Below are 17,910 nucleotides of genomic sequence, written 5' to 3'. Positions count from 1 at the left end.
ATCATCTTGCTATTGCTTTTAGCACTGATTCATCCTCGGACAGGACAGATGCAGACGTGTTCCTGGTTAGGTTTTAAAGGAGGGGGAAGTGCACTACGCAGGTTGCAAACATTCCCGGTGACAGCTTATCCCATGGGAGCAGTGATTGTCCTGCTCAGTCATACCTCCCCCCAAACTGAGATCTTTCAACTCAACTATTGGTAGCCGCTATTGCGATATCGTCCCCTGATCCGATCAAAACAGATCGTACATCTGTCTATATAGAGTATCCGCTCCCTTTTCCTGAAGAACCCCTTATATTGGGCGCACAATGCGTTGAGGAATAATGGCAGCCTTTGATACCATGACATCCAGGGCTGGATTTACTCTCTCTGCTGCCACAAGGCCAGGTTCCTCAATGCACCCTTCCCTTGGAGAATGGCAGGCATGCAGGCTGCATACAAGTGATCTCAGTGACATCGCCGATACCACTTGTACAAAACAAGCAGTGGCTTCCCCTCTGTACATTTTGCTCTGCTTGCCCAAAGCAGGGCTAAATGTAGAAAATAACTACCTGCCCATGCCCAGAACTACATGTCCCGGGCATCAGGAGATAGGATTGCCACACCCCTGCTGCCCCTCTATTCCCTACTGCCCCGAGGCCGGGCCTTGGTTGGCCTTGTCGGAAATCCGGCCCTGGTAACATCATGACAATACTGCATTTTTTGGACTCTATATGGTCTTTGGATAAGGTGTCAATATTGTTGATATCTTTTTAAGGGAGGTCTTGATTGTATACCACAATATGAAGGAAGGATCACTGTTTTAGCGTTTTATTATGCACAATCATTTTTCATATTTTTGTATAAAATAAAGATGTAATCTTAACCTACTTTTGTGCTATATCAGTGGTGTTTCTGATACCATAAAAGCCCTTATCTTTGCTGCATTATTATACATTTCCTCTTTGGTTGCGGTATCGCCTTTGCTCCATATTCATCCCCAAATTCTATATATAGCAAAACAGATTGGGAACCTGTTTAGTTTATTGAATAACTGTAACCCAAAGAAACTAGTCGGGGTTCAGTTTACCGGTAAGATCAGTGAAAGATCATATCTGACTCGTTGATGTTGACAAATGCACTATTGTCTGCCTGGGTTATTGGAGAAAGTACATATTGTATTTAAGGGAAGGCTGGACCAATGCCAGGAGCCAGATAGCCAATGCTCCTTTAAAAATTACAGCCAGCGCCAAACTTTTGAGGTTTTCTCTAGTTTTAGCTGGCTCCTGGATTGGTCGGACTGGCTCCTGAATTCAGTATAAATTGGTCCACCCCTGATTTAAAGTGAATCTGACACAGTGGACCAATCGGAACCAGAATGTGCATGTTTTGCCCATATGAAATGTGACTCTGCATCCTCCAATAGCCTCTGAACCATTACTCCCCCACAATACAATGCATGGATATCAGTGACCAGCGGCAAGCCATGTGTATTGTACTATGGGATTTTAGGGCGGAGTGCTTGAGCACCAATTAGGAGCATGATTGGGGAATTGCATATAGCTTGGACTTGGTGTTTTGGGGCTTCAAAACACCAAGTAGTTGCCCGTAGTAAACATTGTCTATAGCGTGGGTAGGCAACACTGGCACTCCAGCTGTGGTGAAATTACAAATCCCATCATGCCTCTGGGAGTCATGCCTGTGGTTTTCAGTCTTGTAGTGCCTCATGGGACTTGCAGTCTTCCAACAGCTGGAGTGCCGATTTTGCCCGCCCCTGGTCTATAGCAACCAGTTTGTTTCATTTTCTAACTAGGCAGAGACGGGAGACAATTTTTCTATTGGATACTTCAGATCAAGAGATTCCATGTGCGTATATGGTACAAAAACCGTTTCCCACTGGGCTCAACTTTCTCGATAATGAGTTAACCTAAAGCAGATCCAATGATTGCAGATGTATTTGGATGAAATATAAAGTTGTCATCTGTTGATACAGACAGGCCTTTTTGTATTTTAACATCCTGTTTTATACTTCACTAGGTCGGGGTTGTTCTGCATGCCGCCTCCTTCTGTTCCAAAAAATGAAGACTCTCCTAATGGTTCCTGTACCAGTATTCCTACAGATGCCAATTTCTCCCATCCATTGTCAGAAACTCCCGTTCAAGATACTGAGCTCCCTGTGAAAAGTAACACCGATCAAGTTCCTCCACTCCTTCCACTCCCAGGTACTGCTCCTTCTTATCCTCCATACTTCGAAGGAGCCCCTTTTCCCCCTCCTCTGTGGATAAGACATTCGTACAATCAGTGGGTGCCTCAACCGCCTCCACGCAGTATTAAAAGGACAAAAAGGCGAATGTCAAGGAACCGAGATCCCGGGAGGCTAATAATGAGCACAATAAGACTGCGGCCTAGGCAAGTCCTTTGTGAAAAATGTAAAAACACATTAAATGCGGAAGAATCTCCAAAGGATAAAAACAACACTAGAAGTAGCAAAAGATCACAAAGTGACGATAAGGAAAGACATAAAGTGGAGTCGGATCCTGAGGAGAGAAAGACGACAAAGGAGAGGAGGGAGGAGCATAGTGCCTCTAGAGACTTGATACCTAGGAGTCCCTCCAAAGACTTGATACCTAGGAGTCCTGTCATAAAGATCGTTTACAGTACACCGCAAGGCAAAGGGGAAGTGGTTAAGATTCCATCACGCATACATGGCTCTGTTGAGCCATTTTGTCCAAACCAAACCCACGAAAATGGAAGTAGGGACCAAGAGATACCTAAGGACACTGAACAGTGTCAAGCTCCCAAACGTTTAGCGGACAGAACAACAGACAGCCAAGTGGCTTCTATTCCGAAGTTAAAGTTACCTAAGCCGTTGCATTCCAATGCAGATATTCCACCACCTAAAATCAGACTAAAGCCACAAAGGATTAGTGATGGACAAAGGGTTTCAGTCTATAAATCTGAGCTAATTCATGAGGTGAATGTGCTGCAGAGCAGCCAAGCGTCTGAAACTGATTCCTCCACTTATTACATGGACAGTGCTGCAGAAAGAAGTTATCAGGATGCGTCTTTGGGAAGCTCTGGGGAGGATGATGACTTCAAAGGATTTCCACACAGCCAAGAGGGACATAACCTGAATTTACTTGTAAATTACCGGAAAAGGAAAGCCGATTCGTCTAGTGCATCGTTGTGCAGCAATGACAGCTTAGATGAATCAAAGTCAACTTGTCTGGAATTAAATCGGATGGATTTTTGTGACCTTATGCCTGGTGACGATATTTCGGTCTCCTCTTCTAAAGATGAACAGAAAACTGTCCCACCACTTATGGTGAGACTTCACTCTAAAAGTGTATCAAACTGCATCACTGTAGATGGAAAGACTATTTCAGTAGGAGACATTGTATGGGGGAAGGTCCACGGATTTCCTTGGTGGCCTGCTCGTATACTAAGTATTAATGTTAACCAAAAGGAAAACGACGATCCTCCATGGCAGGAAGCAACGGTTTCATGGTTTGGTTCTCCAACCACCTCCAGTTTATCGGTTTCAAAACTTTCTTCCTTTTCAGAGTTTTTTAAACTGAGGTTCAATAGGAAGAAAAAAGGTGTGTACCGTAAGGCTATAGCTGAAGCTGCCAAGGCTACTAATCATCTGACTCCAGAAATTAGGGAACTGCTAATACAATGTGAAACGTAATTTCTTTGGAAGGTAAGTTAAAAAAAAAAACCCCACAGGAAATGTCTGCTATCACTATTATGAATTTACACTTTGTGTTCAACTGTACTTTACTTTCTGTTTTTGTGTGAAGGTACTTTTTCCATGTACCAATTGTGATGTCATTTGAATTTCTCGTAGATATCATTGCTAGGCAACAGCCGGAAAGAAAATGGCTAGTTGGATAGTTCATCATATGATGAATATGGCAGTGTACTCTGTCATCCGATGTCTGCTTTTGTTTTAGCTTTTAACATCTGGATTCTCAACAGGTATATTTTAAGGGTCAGACTGCTGGTTCCTTAGCAAAAGGCACAGTTGATGACAGTTTAAGTGGACCTTTACCTCTTATGACTAAAAATCACATCCGCGTACAGCTCTGCATGCTGATTTGAAATCATCTTGCATTCATTAGCTAAAAAAAAACATATTTTTTACTTTACTTATAATTTTTTTTGGCACTTTTCTGGTCCACTTTGGTACAAATGATGTAATCGTGCCCAAATTTTGCACCTTCGGAAGTTTACATCAGCAGAGTGTTGCTGGGAAATCTAATCTGTAATCTCATAAGATCTCAGGGAAAGGCATTTTCCTCCTCTGAGATGATGTGTATGGTCACATGTCCTAGTCACATGTGCCAGAATTCCAGGAAGTAAAGAGAGATATAGTAACCTGCCATTAGTTGAAATGACCAGTGTCAGAAGACTGGAGAATAAAAGAAAACTAAGGTATGCAAAAAATAAAAATCCGGCAATTATCTAGAAATATCTGTTTGTAGATTGTCATCACTACCTTTTTTTTTTTTTTTTTTTTTTTTTTTTTTTTTTTAAATTATTATTATTAAAAGCACTTTTTTAAGCTCGGATCTCACAAAGATTTGTTGGAAATTGTTTCTATTGAAGGCAGAGAGCCCATTTTTCATTTATCAAAACTGGAGCAGATTTACACTGCAACCAATCACCTTCTCTGTCTCATTTTTCAAATCTTACCTGAGCAGAGATGCTGATTGGTTGCCATGGGGAACTGCTCCAGTTTTGATCAATTCCCCCCCTGTGTGTTTTTACCTACACCATGTCCTGGATTGGAAGCAATTAAAGGGTTATTAAACCCTCAGTGTTTGTTTTTTGCATATATCTACTGCTAGCAAGCAGTAGATATATGCAAAAACATAAAAAAAACTGGTTTAAACTTACCAGTGTCTTTGCCACGCGCTCCTGTCTGAACATCTGAAGAGTCTTGGGCGGCCGCAAATGATCTAGGTGTGGACGCATGCGCAGTTCAGATGTTCGCCCGGAAGATAGACTGATAGACTGAGGATAGACTCATGTGAATGTGCAACTATGTAAAGTGCTGCGTAAATTGTCAGCGATTATATAAATACCTGTAATAAATAGCCACAAGGTGAATCTATGGGGCAGTGTGCACCCGCACAGACTCCGTGGGACAGGAAGTGCCAGCTAGCACAGAGGAGTCAGCGCTGGATCGGAGACCTGCGCTGGAGGGACAGAAGTGGCCTAAAATGTGGAATATAACATGGGTGCAAAAATGGAAAAAAGGGCCTCAGTCATGAAGGGGTTAAGGTAAGTCCTTACACTAACATTGGGGACGGGAAATATCCTTTAATGTCCCTTTAAGGCAAGTCTTGGGAATCCGTGACTGAGGCACAGATGGGCAGATCTTTCAACTGTTCATTTTATATGTGTGGCAATTTTTATTCCATTTTGGTAAATTGTACTCCATACTGGGAATTCAGGTTCTTATGAGGAAATGGCTGGAAATATTGGGCTTTTTATGCTTGGCCAGTCTTTTTGACAAGCCGTTTAAAAAAAAAATGTTACTGTTCCAAAGTTGAATAAAGTTCCTGGATCTTGTGCTGCTTGGCATTGTGTGGTAATATGGGTCCATTGAGAGGATAAATTAGGGATTTCCGCCGTGAAAAAAGGTTGTGAATTCTTTAAGGCATTATTGCTGCTTTTGTAGCATGTCTGGCTCCATCCGTCTGTCCTTGTTGATAGCCAAACATTCAGTGGTTAATGATGGGATATAATTTGTTAAACAGAAGCAAATTTGTACCGACATTGGTTTTTTTGTTTTTTTTTCATGTAAAATGGATTTGTATTGGTCAGTACATACAGAAGGGTTAAATCAGATAGTATACATGGCTTTGTAATGGGACTTTTGGTTTTCCTTTTGTATTAGTGTCATAGTGGCTGGAGGCATTGTCTAATGAACAAAACTGCAGGGAGCCTTTGTGACACTAAAATGGCTGATGGCAAGACAATGCCCTTGGATAGATCTAGTTAACATTAACTGCTATCACTACTATCATGCCTTGGGAGATTACCCACCCTTCTTTTTTTCTTTGAATATCAGTTTTGTTATTATAGAGGCTCACTACCAATTGTACTTATTTTCAGATGTGCAAGTCTCGCTTTTAAGCTATTTAAAATGACTGCACACACTCCATATGTAGCAAACTCTTTAAGGCCTTGTACACAAAAGCTTTAGGTGGCATAATAGCAGTGTGTACAGCAATGCTTCCAAAAGCTTTGAGGGGTCCTCAAACTTGTTCCCTCCGTTTTTTGTGGTTTTTTTTTTTTTCCTCTTTCTTTTTCAGTTCACTGTTCACTTCCTTAGGAGCTGGACTGTTGCCTGCAGGAGTAAAAAAAGTTCCCAGCATCAGTGGCTAGTAAGAGATAAAAAACAAAATGCCCTGGGGTGCGCTCAAGGCAAGTAGACACAAATGGTCCAGTGGAAGACCCATGAGTGCCTCTTGCACTGGGCTGTGTATACAGTATATATAACATTTATTAGACGTCAAAACCACATTTGTCATGCCTCATTCCAAATTGAATGGTTTAATGTTCACATCACTTTGATCTTTAGTCTGGCTACCTTCATTGCATGTAGCATCTATACTGTAAAAATATACATTTTGTCTGGCCTATCTGTGCACTTGCTGTGTTGGAAATGTGTCCCAACATTGTGTTAGTAGTTTTGTGGGCATTTTCACTTGGATAACTCTGTTAATCCAGACTGAATTAAACAAGAAGACCACTGTAAATACACTGCCTGGCCAAAAAGTCACACTCTTAATATTTATTTGGACCTTGGACCACCTTTTATGTATTACAGGTATTTATATAGTGCTGATGATTTCTGCAGCACTTTTACATAGCGCACATTCACATCAGTCCCTGCCCTCCAGGAGCTTATAATCTAATGTCCCTATCTCGCATACATAGGAGGGCCAATTAACCTTTCAGCATGTCTTTGGAGTGTGGGAGGAAACCGGAGTACCCGAAGGAAACCCAAACAAGCACAGGGAGGACATGCAAACTCCTTGCAGAGAGTGTCCTGACCGGGATTTGAATCGGGGTCCCCCAGTACTGAAAGCGCTAACCACTACGCCACTATCCTGCCACCTTTAGCTTTGTTTAGGCACACATGCCCCGTGGCATCATTTCCATAAGCTTATGCAATGTCACAACATTTATTTTTCGTCCAGAGTTGCATTCATTTTTCACCGAGATCTTGTAGTGATGATGGGAGAGTCGGACCTCTGCGTAAAGTCTTCTCCAGCACATCCCAAAGATTCTCCATGGGGTTAAGGTCTGGACTCTGTGGTGGCTAATCCATGTGTGACAATGATGTCACATGCTCCCTGAACCACTCTGTCACAATCTGAGCCCGATGAATCCTGGCATTGTAATTTTGGAATATGCCCAATGTGCCATCAGGGAAGAAAAAAATCCATTGATGGAAAAACCTGATCATTCAGTACAGGGCTCAAAATTTCAAAAAGAGTAACTCGCCACTAGTTGCCCCACCTATCCCCTACCCTGCCCGACCTTAACCCGGCCCCTAAATACACCCTCTTAAATTATCTTATGATAATTCTTATCTTTCCCCCCCCACAAAATAATAATACACTCCCCTCCCCGCTAGCCCCCTCACCTGTTCACAGCTTTGCAGGGAGGAGGCTTGAGGAGAATCGATCCCAGTTATCTAGGAGTGATTAGTGAGGTCTGCAGACCTCGCTAATACATCCCTGCCGACAGGGGCAGCTCTGCGGTCTGCATCTGAAACAGATGCAGACCGTGAAGCTTCTCCTGCAAGTCAGGTACACGGTCTGTGGCAGTATGGGGTATGGGTGTACTGGTGGAGGGAAGGACCATTCGCCAAAAGCTAAGTATAGCATGGAGGAGCAGAGGTGTTGGAAGTAAGAAATATCCCAGTAAAAGTAAAGAAAAATCCCCAGGGGCAGTGTGAACAAAAAAAGACCCATCGTTGTGGTCAGTGGGAGTAATAAATACCCCAGTGTCGGCTGTAAGTATTATTATTAAAGATTTATATAGCGCCAACAGTTTGCGCAGCACTTTACAAAACTGAGCGAGACAATAAAGTTAGTAATACAGTTTCAGTACGGGAGGTAGGAGGGCACTGCTCGTGAGAGCTTACAATCTAGTAGGAGGGGCAAGTGATACAAAAGGTAATGGCTGTTTGGGATGAATTGGCTGAAGATCTGAAAGTACTGTTATATCGAGGTGGAATAGGGTTCCCTGAAGAGATGAGTTTTCGAGGATCACCTTAAGGTTGACATAGGAGATAGGCGGACAGATTAGGTAGGGAGTTCCAGAGGATGGGAGACGCTCTTGAAAAGTCCTGGAGGCGAGCATGCAAGGAGGTGATAAGAGAAAGAGAGCAGGAAGGCTTGAGAAGAGCGAAATGGGTGGTTTGGGTGATATTTTGAGATGAGGTGGGTGATGAAGGTTGGGGTGGAGTTGTAGATGGCTTTGTAGGTTGTTAGTATTTTGAGCTTTATACGTTAGGGAAGTGGGAGCGGTTGGCAGAGGGGGATGGCGGATGCTGATCGGTTGGTAAGGTGGATGAGTCTGGCAGCAGTGTTCATGATGTATTGAAGGGGGATAGCTTGCTTAGTGGTTGGCCAACAAGAGGGAGTTACAGTAGTCAAGGCGAGATATTACAAAGGAGTGAATTAGAAGCTTTGCGGTATCATTTGTTAACAAGAAGTGGGAATAATAAATTCCCCAGGGACAGTGGGAGCAAAAAAATGTCCCACCGTTGTGGTCAAAGGGAGTAATAAATACCCCAGTGTCAGTTGTCAGTAAGAGTAAAAAAAAATACCCAGGAGCAGTGGAAACAAAAAATGCCCCATCATTGTGTTAAGTAGGAGTAATAAATTCCCCAGGGGCAGTGGGAACAATAAATGGCCCATCATTGTGGTCAGTGTGAGTAACAAATACTTTAGTGTAAGTGGTCAGTAGGAGTAATAAATTCCCTGGGTGCAATGGGAGCAAAAAAAAAGTTGCATGATTGTGGTCAGTGGGAGGAAAATAGTGCTCATAATTTGTATTCATTGGCACTTGTCCCACGGTGCCCCTCATATTGAGGCTGGGACTATACAAGCACCCTAAGGCAAGAGATCATTCTGCCCAACTATGCCTGCAATAGATTGGATGCTAAAACGCTGCTTGGCATTCTATGCCACCTTACAATCAGCGTCTCTCTCCGGATTGCAATGAGAGGCCTATGTGTGGGGGCTGGTTTAGGGCACCCAGTGGGCTCTAGCTTTGGGACTGCTGCTTTAACCCTTTTGCAGCTGGACCCCGCTCTCCTTGAAATACATATTTTTAGTTTTTTGAACATAGATACCCTTTAAAACAGGGGTAGCCAAACTCTGGCCCTCCAGCTGTGGTGAACTACAAATCCCACGATGCATCTCTCTCCTGGAGTCGTGGCTGTGAGATTCTTGCAATGCCTCATGGGATTTGTAGTTCCACCACAACTGGAGGGCCAACGTTTGGCTACCCCTGCTTTTGATTATTTTATATAGTGGTTAACCTACAGGGGCTGGAACTGTATGCTACTCCACCCCCATGGAGATGTCGTAGTATTCGTAGGTGCAGTTGAGGAAGGGCAGGGTACTTTTTGCAGTCCTTTCACTTTGTGTCTGGTGAGATGTGATGAATATGTTGCTGCAGTTTTGACAATGCAATAATATTGATGACAATGACCAGATCACTCACATGAGGCTACCCATTTGTAGGCATCCTAAGCACAATTCTGCCGAAAGCGAGCTTGGCATCCAACAATCCAAGGTTAATTGGATTCTACCCACACTGGCCATATGTGTGTGCTTGTCTGTGATAGAGACGTCAGGCTATTAAGAAGCTTTGGAGCAAGCTATGTTGATGATGGTTTATATGCACTCTAAAGCTCTGAGAAGAAAGAATGCCAGAGCTGTACGAATGAGAAAAAGAAAATGCCAGACATACTTATTTACCTTTTTCTAGTTCTGAGCTTCTCAACAAAATCGCTAACGCGAGTCTTCCCGCTGCCTGTGCTTAAACATTTGAGTTATCGGATTGCTGACCCGATTAACAAACTCTACACTGCAAAAGTAAAGCCGTGTTTCTCGGTCAAAATGTTCTGGTGGCCACCAATGTACCAAACCACAAGCTTAGTCGCCAGTGCTGCTGCATACTGAATTTTAAGATTTAAGTACATACCATTATGTGAACAACTAAATCTGGCCATACAAGCTTTGAATTTCACTTTCAGCCCTCTGTGGGATGGAGGAATCCCCGTTGCCTGCTATTGTATTCGGCATTGGTTGCTGAATATCTGAACAGCGTGTGCATCTGTTTGGATGGTGCTGTTCGGCCCAGAATTTTCAAACCGGCTCCTTCCACTGAACTCACAGCAGACATGTTGCCAACAGGGCCGCCCCCACGGCTTGAATGTTTGCAGATTCAGCAGGATTAAGTACACCAGCTTAAGAACACCCCATGTTAACTTTTGACTTGTGCAACATATTTGAATAGCAGTTCATTAGATCTTAATTCAAACCGTGCTTACAGATAAAGGTGATCTATGTGAATAAAAATATAAGGAATATTTGTCTTTTCCATAATTCAATATCAATTGATGTGCACTGTGGGGGAAAAAAAAAGTACACCATTGGCCTCAGAAGCTGGTACTACCCCCCTTTTACCATTCATCTTTGCAAACTTTCTTTTAGTTGCAAGATGTTTGTGGGTTTCCCTGCATTAAATGCCTGATTCAAACCCCCAACAACATTTTAATAGGATTCAAATCAGGGATTTGACTAGGCCAGTCTAACTTTCCCTTTTGTTCTTTTTCTGTCATTCCTTCGTTAATTTGCTAATGTGCTTCTGATCACTGTGGTGTTTGAAAGATCCATTTCTGGTTAAACCTAAGCTTTTGGACAGATGGCCTTTTATTCTCATTAAGTACACTTTGTTATGAGGCAGAATTCATAGTTTATTCGATGACTGTAAGCGCCCAGGGTCTGAAGCAGAAAGTAACCCCAAACCATAACATTTCTACCATCAAGCTTCATAATTGGTATGAGCCTCTTCTGAAATTATATCTTCAGTTTTCACCATAACAGGACTATTGTGACCGTGGCCAAACAACTATCTTTGATTAATCAGCCGAAGGCACATTGTTCTAGAAGGCCCGGTCTTTGCCTTTTGTGTTTAATGGCAAACTAGTCTTGCTCTAATGTTCTTTTTGGACATCAAAGGCTTTTTCTTGGCATACCTCCCATTCAAGTCAAATAGGTGCAATAATGTTTGGATTGTAGATTTATGCACTTTGACACCAACTGTTGCAAGAGTCCCCCTGCGGATCCCGCATTTAAATTTTGGGATTCTCGTAGACTTCTTTTCGCATCGGACAGTAAACTCTTGCCCAATTTGTCTTATAGTTGGAAGATTGATATTCAATTGAATCCCTTGCCAGACTCATAGGCATCCACAACCTTCTTTCTGAGGTCCTTGGAGAGCTTTATTGGTCTTGGCAAGATGACCTTGCATGCATCAATATCAAAGAACACCAGACCCTAGATATCTGAGGCATAAATACTACGGGTTCCACCTGCATCCAATCTGGAACACCTGATCCTATTGTAAGGATTTAACATTGCGTAAATGTTGGTGTTAGGAATGCACCGATATCGGTTTTTCGGTATCGAGTCCGAGTACCGATTTTTTTATTTTTCAGTACTCGCCGATACCGAATAGCTGAAGTCCCATTAAGGAAGCCAGGCGGCGTGTAAAGACTCGCCACCCGCTTCCCAATTAGCAGGGAAGTCGTCTCCATGCTCCCTCGTCACCAAGTGACGAGGGGGCATGGAGCCGGCTTTCTGGCCAATCCGGAAGCCAGTCAGCAAGTCATTACATGCTGCCCAGCTTCCTGATTGGCCGGCTCCATCGTCACCAAGTGTCATGGGAGCATGGAACCCGCTTCCCGGGTAATCGGGAAGCCGGGCAGCATGTAATATCACGCTGCCTGGCTTCCCGATACCGGAAGTTCGGGAATCGGGCTAGGCATCGGATCATTTGAGCGTGTACTCGCCCAAATACTCAATATCGGCACCAATACTAGTATCGGTGCATCCCAAGTTGGTGTACTTACTTTTTTCATGTGACAAATCTGCATTTGTTTCTTTTAGATTATAATTATTACAGCATGTCAGTTGTATGTGTCATTTTTACCTCCCGCTTTTGTTTGTAGACACTGTTTGAATGAAGATTTACTGTTTGACACTTCAAACCTGTTGAAAAAGTCACCAATTTCAATGGGGTGGATGTGCTTTTTCACACGGCTGTAAATAGCATTATTGTAGCTATATGAATAAATTAGAAGATGAAAGTTCATGTAAACCCTTTACTTGAGGACGTTTTGTATTCTAGAGAACTGTTTGTAGTAAACGGTTGTCTGTGTTATGGAGAAGGGGACATTGTTCTGTAGTCCTACCACACTTCCTGTTCTAGGATGCTGATCCATAAGTACGGTATGAGTGAGTGTTCTAACCCAGAGACTGGAAGTGAGTTAATTGCGGAATCACCAGGGGAACAAAATGCTGAAAACAAATGCATCTAAGGACTGGTAAACTGCAATATATTACATTTTTGTTCTTCAGCTTAGATGCACTCTGAATACTTTCTAAATTCCATAACCAAAGCTCTTTACAGTGGCCAAATGCATAGGATGCACAAGGTGGATTTATTAGCATCAAAGTCCAGATCTAAAATGGGCTAGGTAGATTTTGCTACTTGTCATGAGAGAAATGCGATGGCTACCAATAACTTCTACTTTTACAAATTCTACTTGCCTGGATGTTTTATCCACTTGATTGACGTGTAGGTAAACCCTAATAAAGAACTTCTTTTGCTCCCTTTTTGATCTGAGAAATATAAAGTTGAAAGTATTTTGATAGCTCTGTTCAGCAAGTGCAAAAAAATATATTCGGTCATCCTGCCAAAAATCCAGTGAGCTTGTAGCTTCCTGTGCACTGTGTTGCTGTTGCACTGTAATCCTGTGGAGTTGTATTTCTTCTTTGAATTATAGAACACTGTTATGGAGATGAGGAGAGGGAGAGGTGTTCTGTAGTCCTAATACACGCTTCCTGTCCTGCTCCTCTTTAAGGTATGGCGCACAAGCAATGTCCCTTGGACAGGAAGTGTTACTGGCAGGATCACCAGGTGCAAATGGAAAACCAGGGTGGATACAAATCGATTTTTTTTTTATTTATTTATTTATTTTTTCGTTTTTTAAATCTGATTTTTTTTATTTAAATCATATTATTTTGATTTTTATCAAATTTTATTTTAATAGATTTTTACTCTGCAAGCTGAGATAACAACATGCACTGTGTTGCTGCATTCACATAATTTCACAGTACGTAACCATGAGAGAAATCAGAAAACAAAGTTCAGGAATATTCCTTTATCCCTTTATCCTCACCTGCTGCCCGTCACGTCCCTCACCTTGTTGTGTCACTGCCACATCACCAGCCGTCCCATTAAAGTGAATGGGACTGTCGGTGAGTTAACAGCGGGTCAGAGGAGGAGCCACTGCGGGACAGAGATGACAGTGGCTCTTTAAAAATTATGATTTAAATCGATTCGATTTAAATCAAATCCACCCTGTGGAAAACTAATGCAACCACCACAAATGGACTTTTAAGCTGCAATATATTGTATTTTATACTTTAAGGTATATCCAACACCGTTTTCAATTTGGATAGAGTACAGGAGGATTACCGTATTTGCCAGCGTGTAAGACGAGTTTTTAGACTTAAAAACATCCCCCGAAAATCGGCGGTCGTCTTATATGCCGGGTATGGATGTGCGGTAATACTGTATGTATGGTAGCTTCGGCTACATACAGTATACCGCACTGAGCCAATCATATTAATGAATACAAAGCCTGCTGTGATTGGCTCAGCTACCGTACATACAGTATTACCGCACATCCAGCGGCTGACAGATTAGCCTCCCTGGCGGTCTGATGATTTTATTTTGTATTTTTTGTTCTCTTTTTTTTTAAATTGCCGCCAGTTCCGACGCCAAACCCCCCCCCCTGCGACGCGGACGCTCGCAAGGGACGGACGACACAGCGGGGATCGTGGACAAGGTGAGAGACTGTAATCCCGAGTGTGGCTCGGGGTTACGGCTGAAAATTAAAAACCCAAGCCACACTCGGGAATACCACCATGGAGGTTAGTGGGTCTATTTAAACATTATTTTGGGCTATACTCGTCTTATACGACGAGTATAGGCCAAAACCTATGTTTTAACAGAAAAAGTAGGGGGTTGTCTTATACGCCGGCAAATACGTTAAAACTGCTGTCAGCAAAACCAATCTGCAGAGGGTTGTTTTTTCAGGGGTGGTTGAGCATTGGTTTATGGGCAATACTGCTGTCTCCTGAATACCTGAATCCCTTTTTTTTTTTATTTTTTTTATTCCCCAATCCCAGGGAGGGTTTCACATTAAAATAGCATGCTGCCACTGAGTGCCATACAGTTGGCACACGGTTGTGGTGCAGTCCGGTGTCTTCAATGACAGATGTTGCGCACCCTTAAAAGTACAGCAGCCACACTAAAGCTTTGTAAGGGGCTCCTGGCTGCCACGAGAGGCCTACTAATTTACATTTGACTGTTTTAAGATATAATGCAATCGATAGCAAGCTCTGGTTCTATTATCATATTTAGAAGTACTGCAATGATCCTGGGCTCCTTGCCAAACCTCCAAATTGGCTCAGATTTAAAATCATTTTAACAGCCCGTAAGGGGCTGTAATCTCTACAGAAGGGAATGGATCTCGGGGTAAAATGTCCTCTTTAGCAGAATTTTATTTTCTCCTGAATTTTTAAAGAACCCACATCCGGGCCTTTGTGTAAGGAGCACAGAAGATGGGGGGGTTGGGATCCCATTCCTTTAATTACAGCTAGTAATTATCTCTTGGCATTAATTAGCCACAGAATGTATTTAATTAAAATGTGTCGGTGATGAGAGAGCTCAACTGGCAGCCCTGCTGAGACGAAGGCTCATCAAAGTGTCATTTACCTTTATCACAAAGTATTTCAGTTTTTATCTCTTCGGAAGACATGAAGTTGACTCTAAGGGTGGCCGTACACTGACAGATGTCTTACCAAGAGCAACAGCAATAGCAGATTTAGCTTGTAACTCTGGGGAAAAAAAAGTATGACATGCATAATCGCCTCCATCTAGAAAAGGGACATCATGGTGCTGGTATAGATTTTTCATTTCATTTGGAAAATTTGTTTGTGACGACGAGCACTTCCGAGAGTTGAAAACGCCTGTTGTCCCTTCTAAGGGATGCATTGCCTTGCTTAGCCTTATCCTGGAGAGATTATTGCAACCACTTATGGTGTTGGGAGTCATATGTGTTCGTAGAGCTGATGTTTGCTGCGGCCACTCATATAGACCTAGTAATTGGCTTCAAATTAAAAACATGCCTAGAACACAACTGTGATCTAGGGCGGCATAGTGCTGAGCACTTTTACCTTTCATCGCTGGTGTCCTAGATTTGATTCCCACCATGTAGGTTTCCTCTTGGTGCAAACATAAAGGAGGTGGAAAGGGGATACAGGAAGCTTGATTTGGCCCTCACTGCACATACCTCTGTGATTTGCCCACACCAACTGATGTATGGTTTGTACACCGGACTGCACAGCCCCGAGTATGTAATGAGCATAATGCTTGCAAATGGCAAGTGCTTATTGGTCAGATAACCACATTGACAAGTGCTTCTGATTTGGGGACCAGGTCTCAGAAGTAAGGAGTGCTTTTCATAGGCACATCCAACGCATGTTTCCTGGGGGGGGGGGGGGGGGGGGGCATATATATATATTTTTTAACACTGAACTGTATTGCTATCACATAGGGGGAATAACAAGCGCCATATGTAATAGCAAATTTACAGTGACAAGTCCTCTTTATGGGGACATCAGGGGTCTCCAAGACCCCTAACGTCACCTAGGGACCCCCGAAGATACTGATGAAGCAGAGATCTGCTTCACCAGCTTCTCCCCGGCTTCTGTAGCTGGAATGACAGCTGAATGCAGAAGTAAAGTAATAAACATCACTTCCTACAATCTGAGGAGGAGATCGGAGGCAGATTGTGTACTGATGTCCGGTCACAGAGCCGCCATGCCGGGCCTGCACCGGGCACAGTGGCGCTTGGGATCGACTGAGCCGCACATCCACACATAATACAAGCGATCGGGCAGCACTACAGCCGCTGGAATGCTTGTATTTAGTTTTCTCACTCAGGGCGGGGAAGGATGTTTTAAAACGCCCACCTGCATCTACAAGGCAATCCGTCTGGCCGTTTATATAGCGGGAAATGGTTGAGCTCTGGACTCTGTGGTGGCCGATCCATGTGTGAAAATTTCTCCTGCTCCCTGAACCACTCTTTCACAATTTGAGCCCCATGAATCCTGACATTGTCATCTTGTATTATGCTGTACCATCAGGGAAGAAAAAAAAACATTGATGGGGAAAATTCCTGTCGTTCAGTATATTCAGGTAGGCAGCTGACCTCATTCTTTAGGCCACACAATCCTGCTGAACCTGCAGTAATTATCCTTTTGCATAGCTAAATACAGATGTGTGTTGTTGTTGGGTTTTTTTTTGTTTTTTTTTTTGGCCAAGCAGTGTAGGTAAATGTCTCAAGTTGTCCTTGTATTTGTAGCTTGGTTGCAAGTTTTTGCCTTGAAGTGCTCTGAAATAATTGCAAGCTCGACATGGTTCACCTGTCACCCTCTTCCATTTCATCATGGTAAGGAATTAATTGGAATCAATATCAGCCACAAAGTTTTTGACATGCCTATGGCAACAAGGGAGGCCAAATGAATAGGTCACATACGCAGCTAAATCTGGCATAGACAAGAGGCATATTACATGTGAAACTGTAAGCAAGCCCCAGTAGAGAGGGGACAATAATAGCACCTGTTGCTATAGTGGTCATGTTTACCCAATATATATCTATATATCGTATGTAATTGTGAACTGAAATATCCAACATTTATGTGGGAAGAATACTGTTTGTTTTGTTTACCTTTTGACTTGGCTCGCAAAGAGCTCCATTCCCTGCAGTGTGCTTTGTCTGCAGTCTGTGTACATTGTGGAACGCCTGCAAACTCTTATTTAAAATACTTTAATTTTTTTTTTCTTTTCTGATGTGTGTGTTTTATGTGCAATGCAAAAATGCAGGTTTATGCTGATGGGAGGGCTTCCGATGATTGCAATGCTGAGCGGGCAGTGTGCGCTTGCAGCATTCGTCTTCCCAGCACGCCACCAACCTGCAGAAAATCGTACGATTTTCGGCAGGTTTTCCAGCGTGCTCGGAAGACGAAAGTCGTGCGACCTTACAGTAGAAGCGGTCCCCCCGCGGGCCCATACACTGGCCGATTATCGTATGATAATCGACCGGTGTATGGGCACCTTAAGGCAAATCCATAGTACTCCATCCATAGCCAATGTCATCGGTACACCCTAGATAAGGGGTGGGCAAACTCTGGCCCTCCAGCTGTGGTGAAGTGCAAATGCCGTCTTGCCTGTAGCTGTCATACTCTTGCAATGCCACATGGGATTTGCAGTTCCACAAATGCTGGAGTTTGCCCGCCCCTGTCCTAAATTAAATCTAATAGTTGTAAAATATTTTAAATGGGAATAAAAAGATATAAAACAATTTTAAGAAGCTATAAACATAATTGCCCCCAAACAATTTTTTACCTGAGATTAACATTAACATGTGATTGGTTTCTGTGACTGGTCTTTTCTTGGATTACTGTGAGTTTCCAATTGGCTGTTTCTGCCATTTTGTTGAAGGAAAAAAAAAATGTAATTGTGTGTTGGG

General features: G+C 42.9%; 1 protein-coding gene across 1 annotated transcript in view; it reads left to right on the top strand.

Moving 5' to 3' along the window:
* PWWP2B (PWWP domain containing 2B) overlaps positions 1-17,910 on the top strand; it is a 38,646-nt gene that overhangs the window by 5,532 nt on the left and 15,204 nt on the right. The window contains exon 2 of the mRNA XM_018553709.1: positions 2,019-3,684. Within this exon, the coding sequence (XP_018409211.1) occupies positions 2,019-3,672 (1,654 nt within the window). The 3' untranslated portion in view covers positions 3,673-3,684. The remainder of the gene's footprint in view (positions 1-2,018; positions 3,685-17,910) is intronic.

The sequence above is a fragment of the Nanorana parkeri genome, unplaced genomic scaffold, assembly GCF_000935625.1.
Source record: "Nanorana parkeri isolate BGI_ZX_2015 unplaced genomic scaffold, ASM93562v1 scaffold127, whole genome shotgun sequence".
Lineage (NCBI taxonomy): Eukaryota > Metazoa > Chordata > Amphibia > Anura > Dicroglossidae > Nanorana > Nanorana parkeri.
The sequence above is the reverse complement of the archived record's forward strand: the minus strand, read 5'-3'. Positions and strand labels throughout refer to the sequence as shown.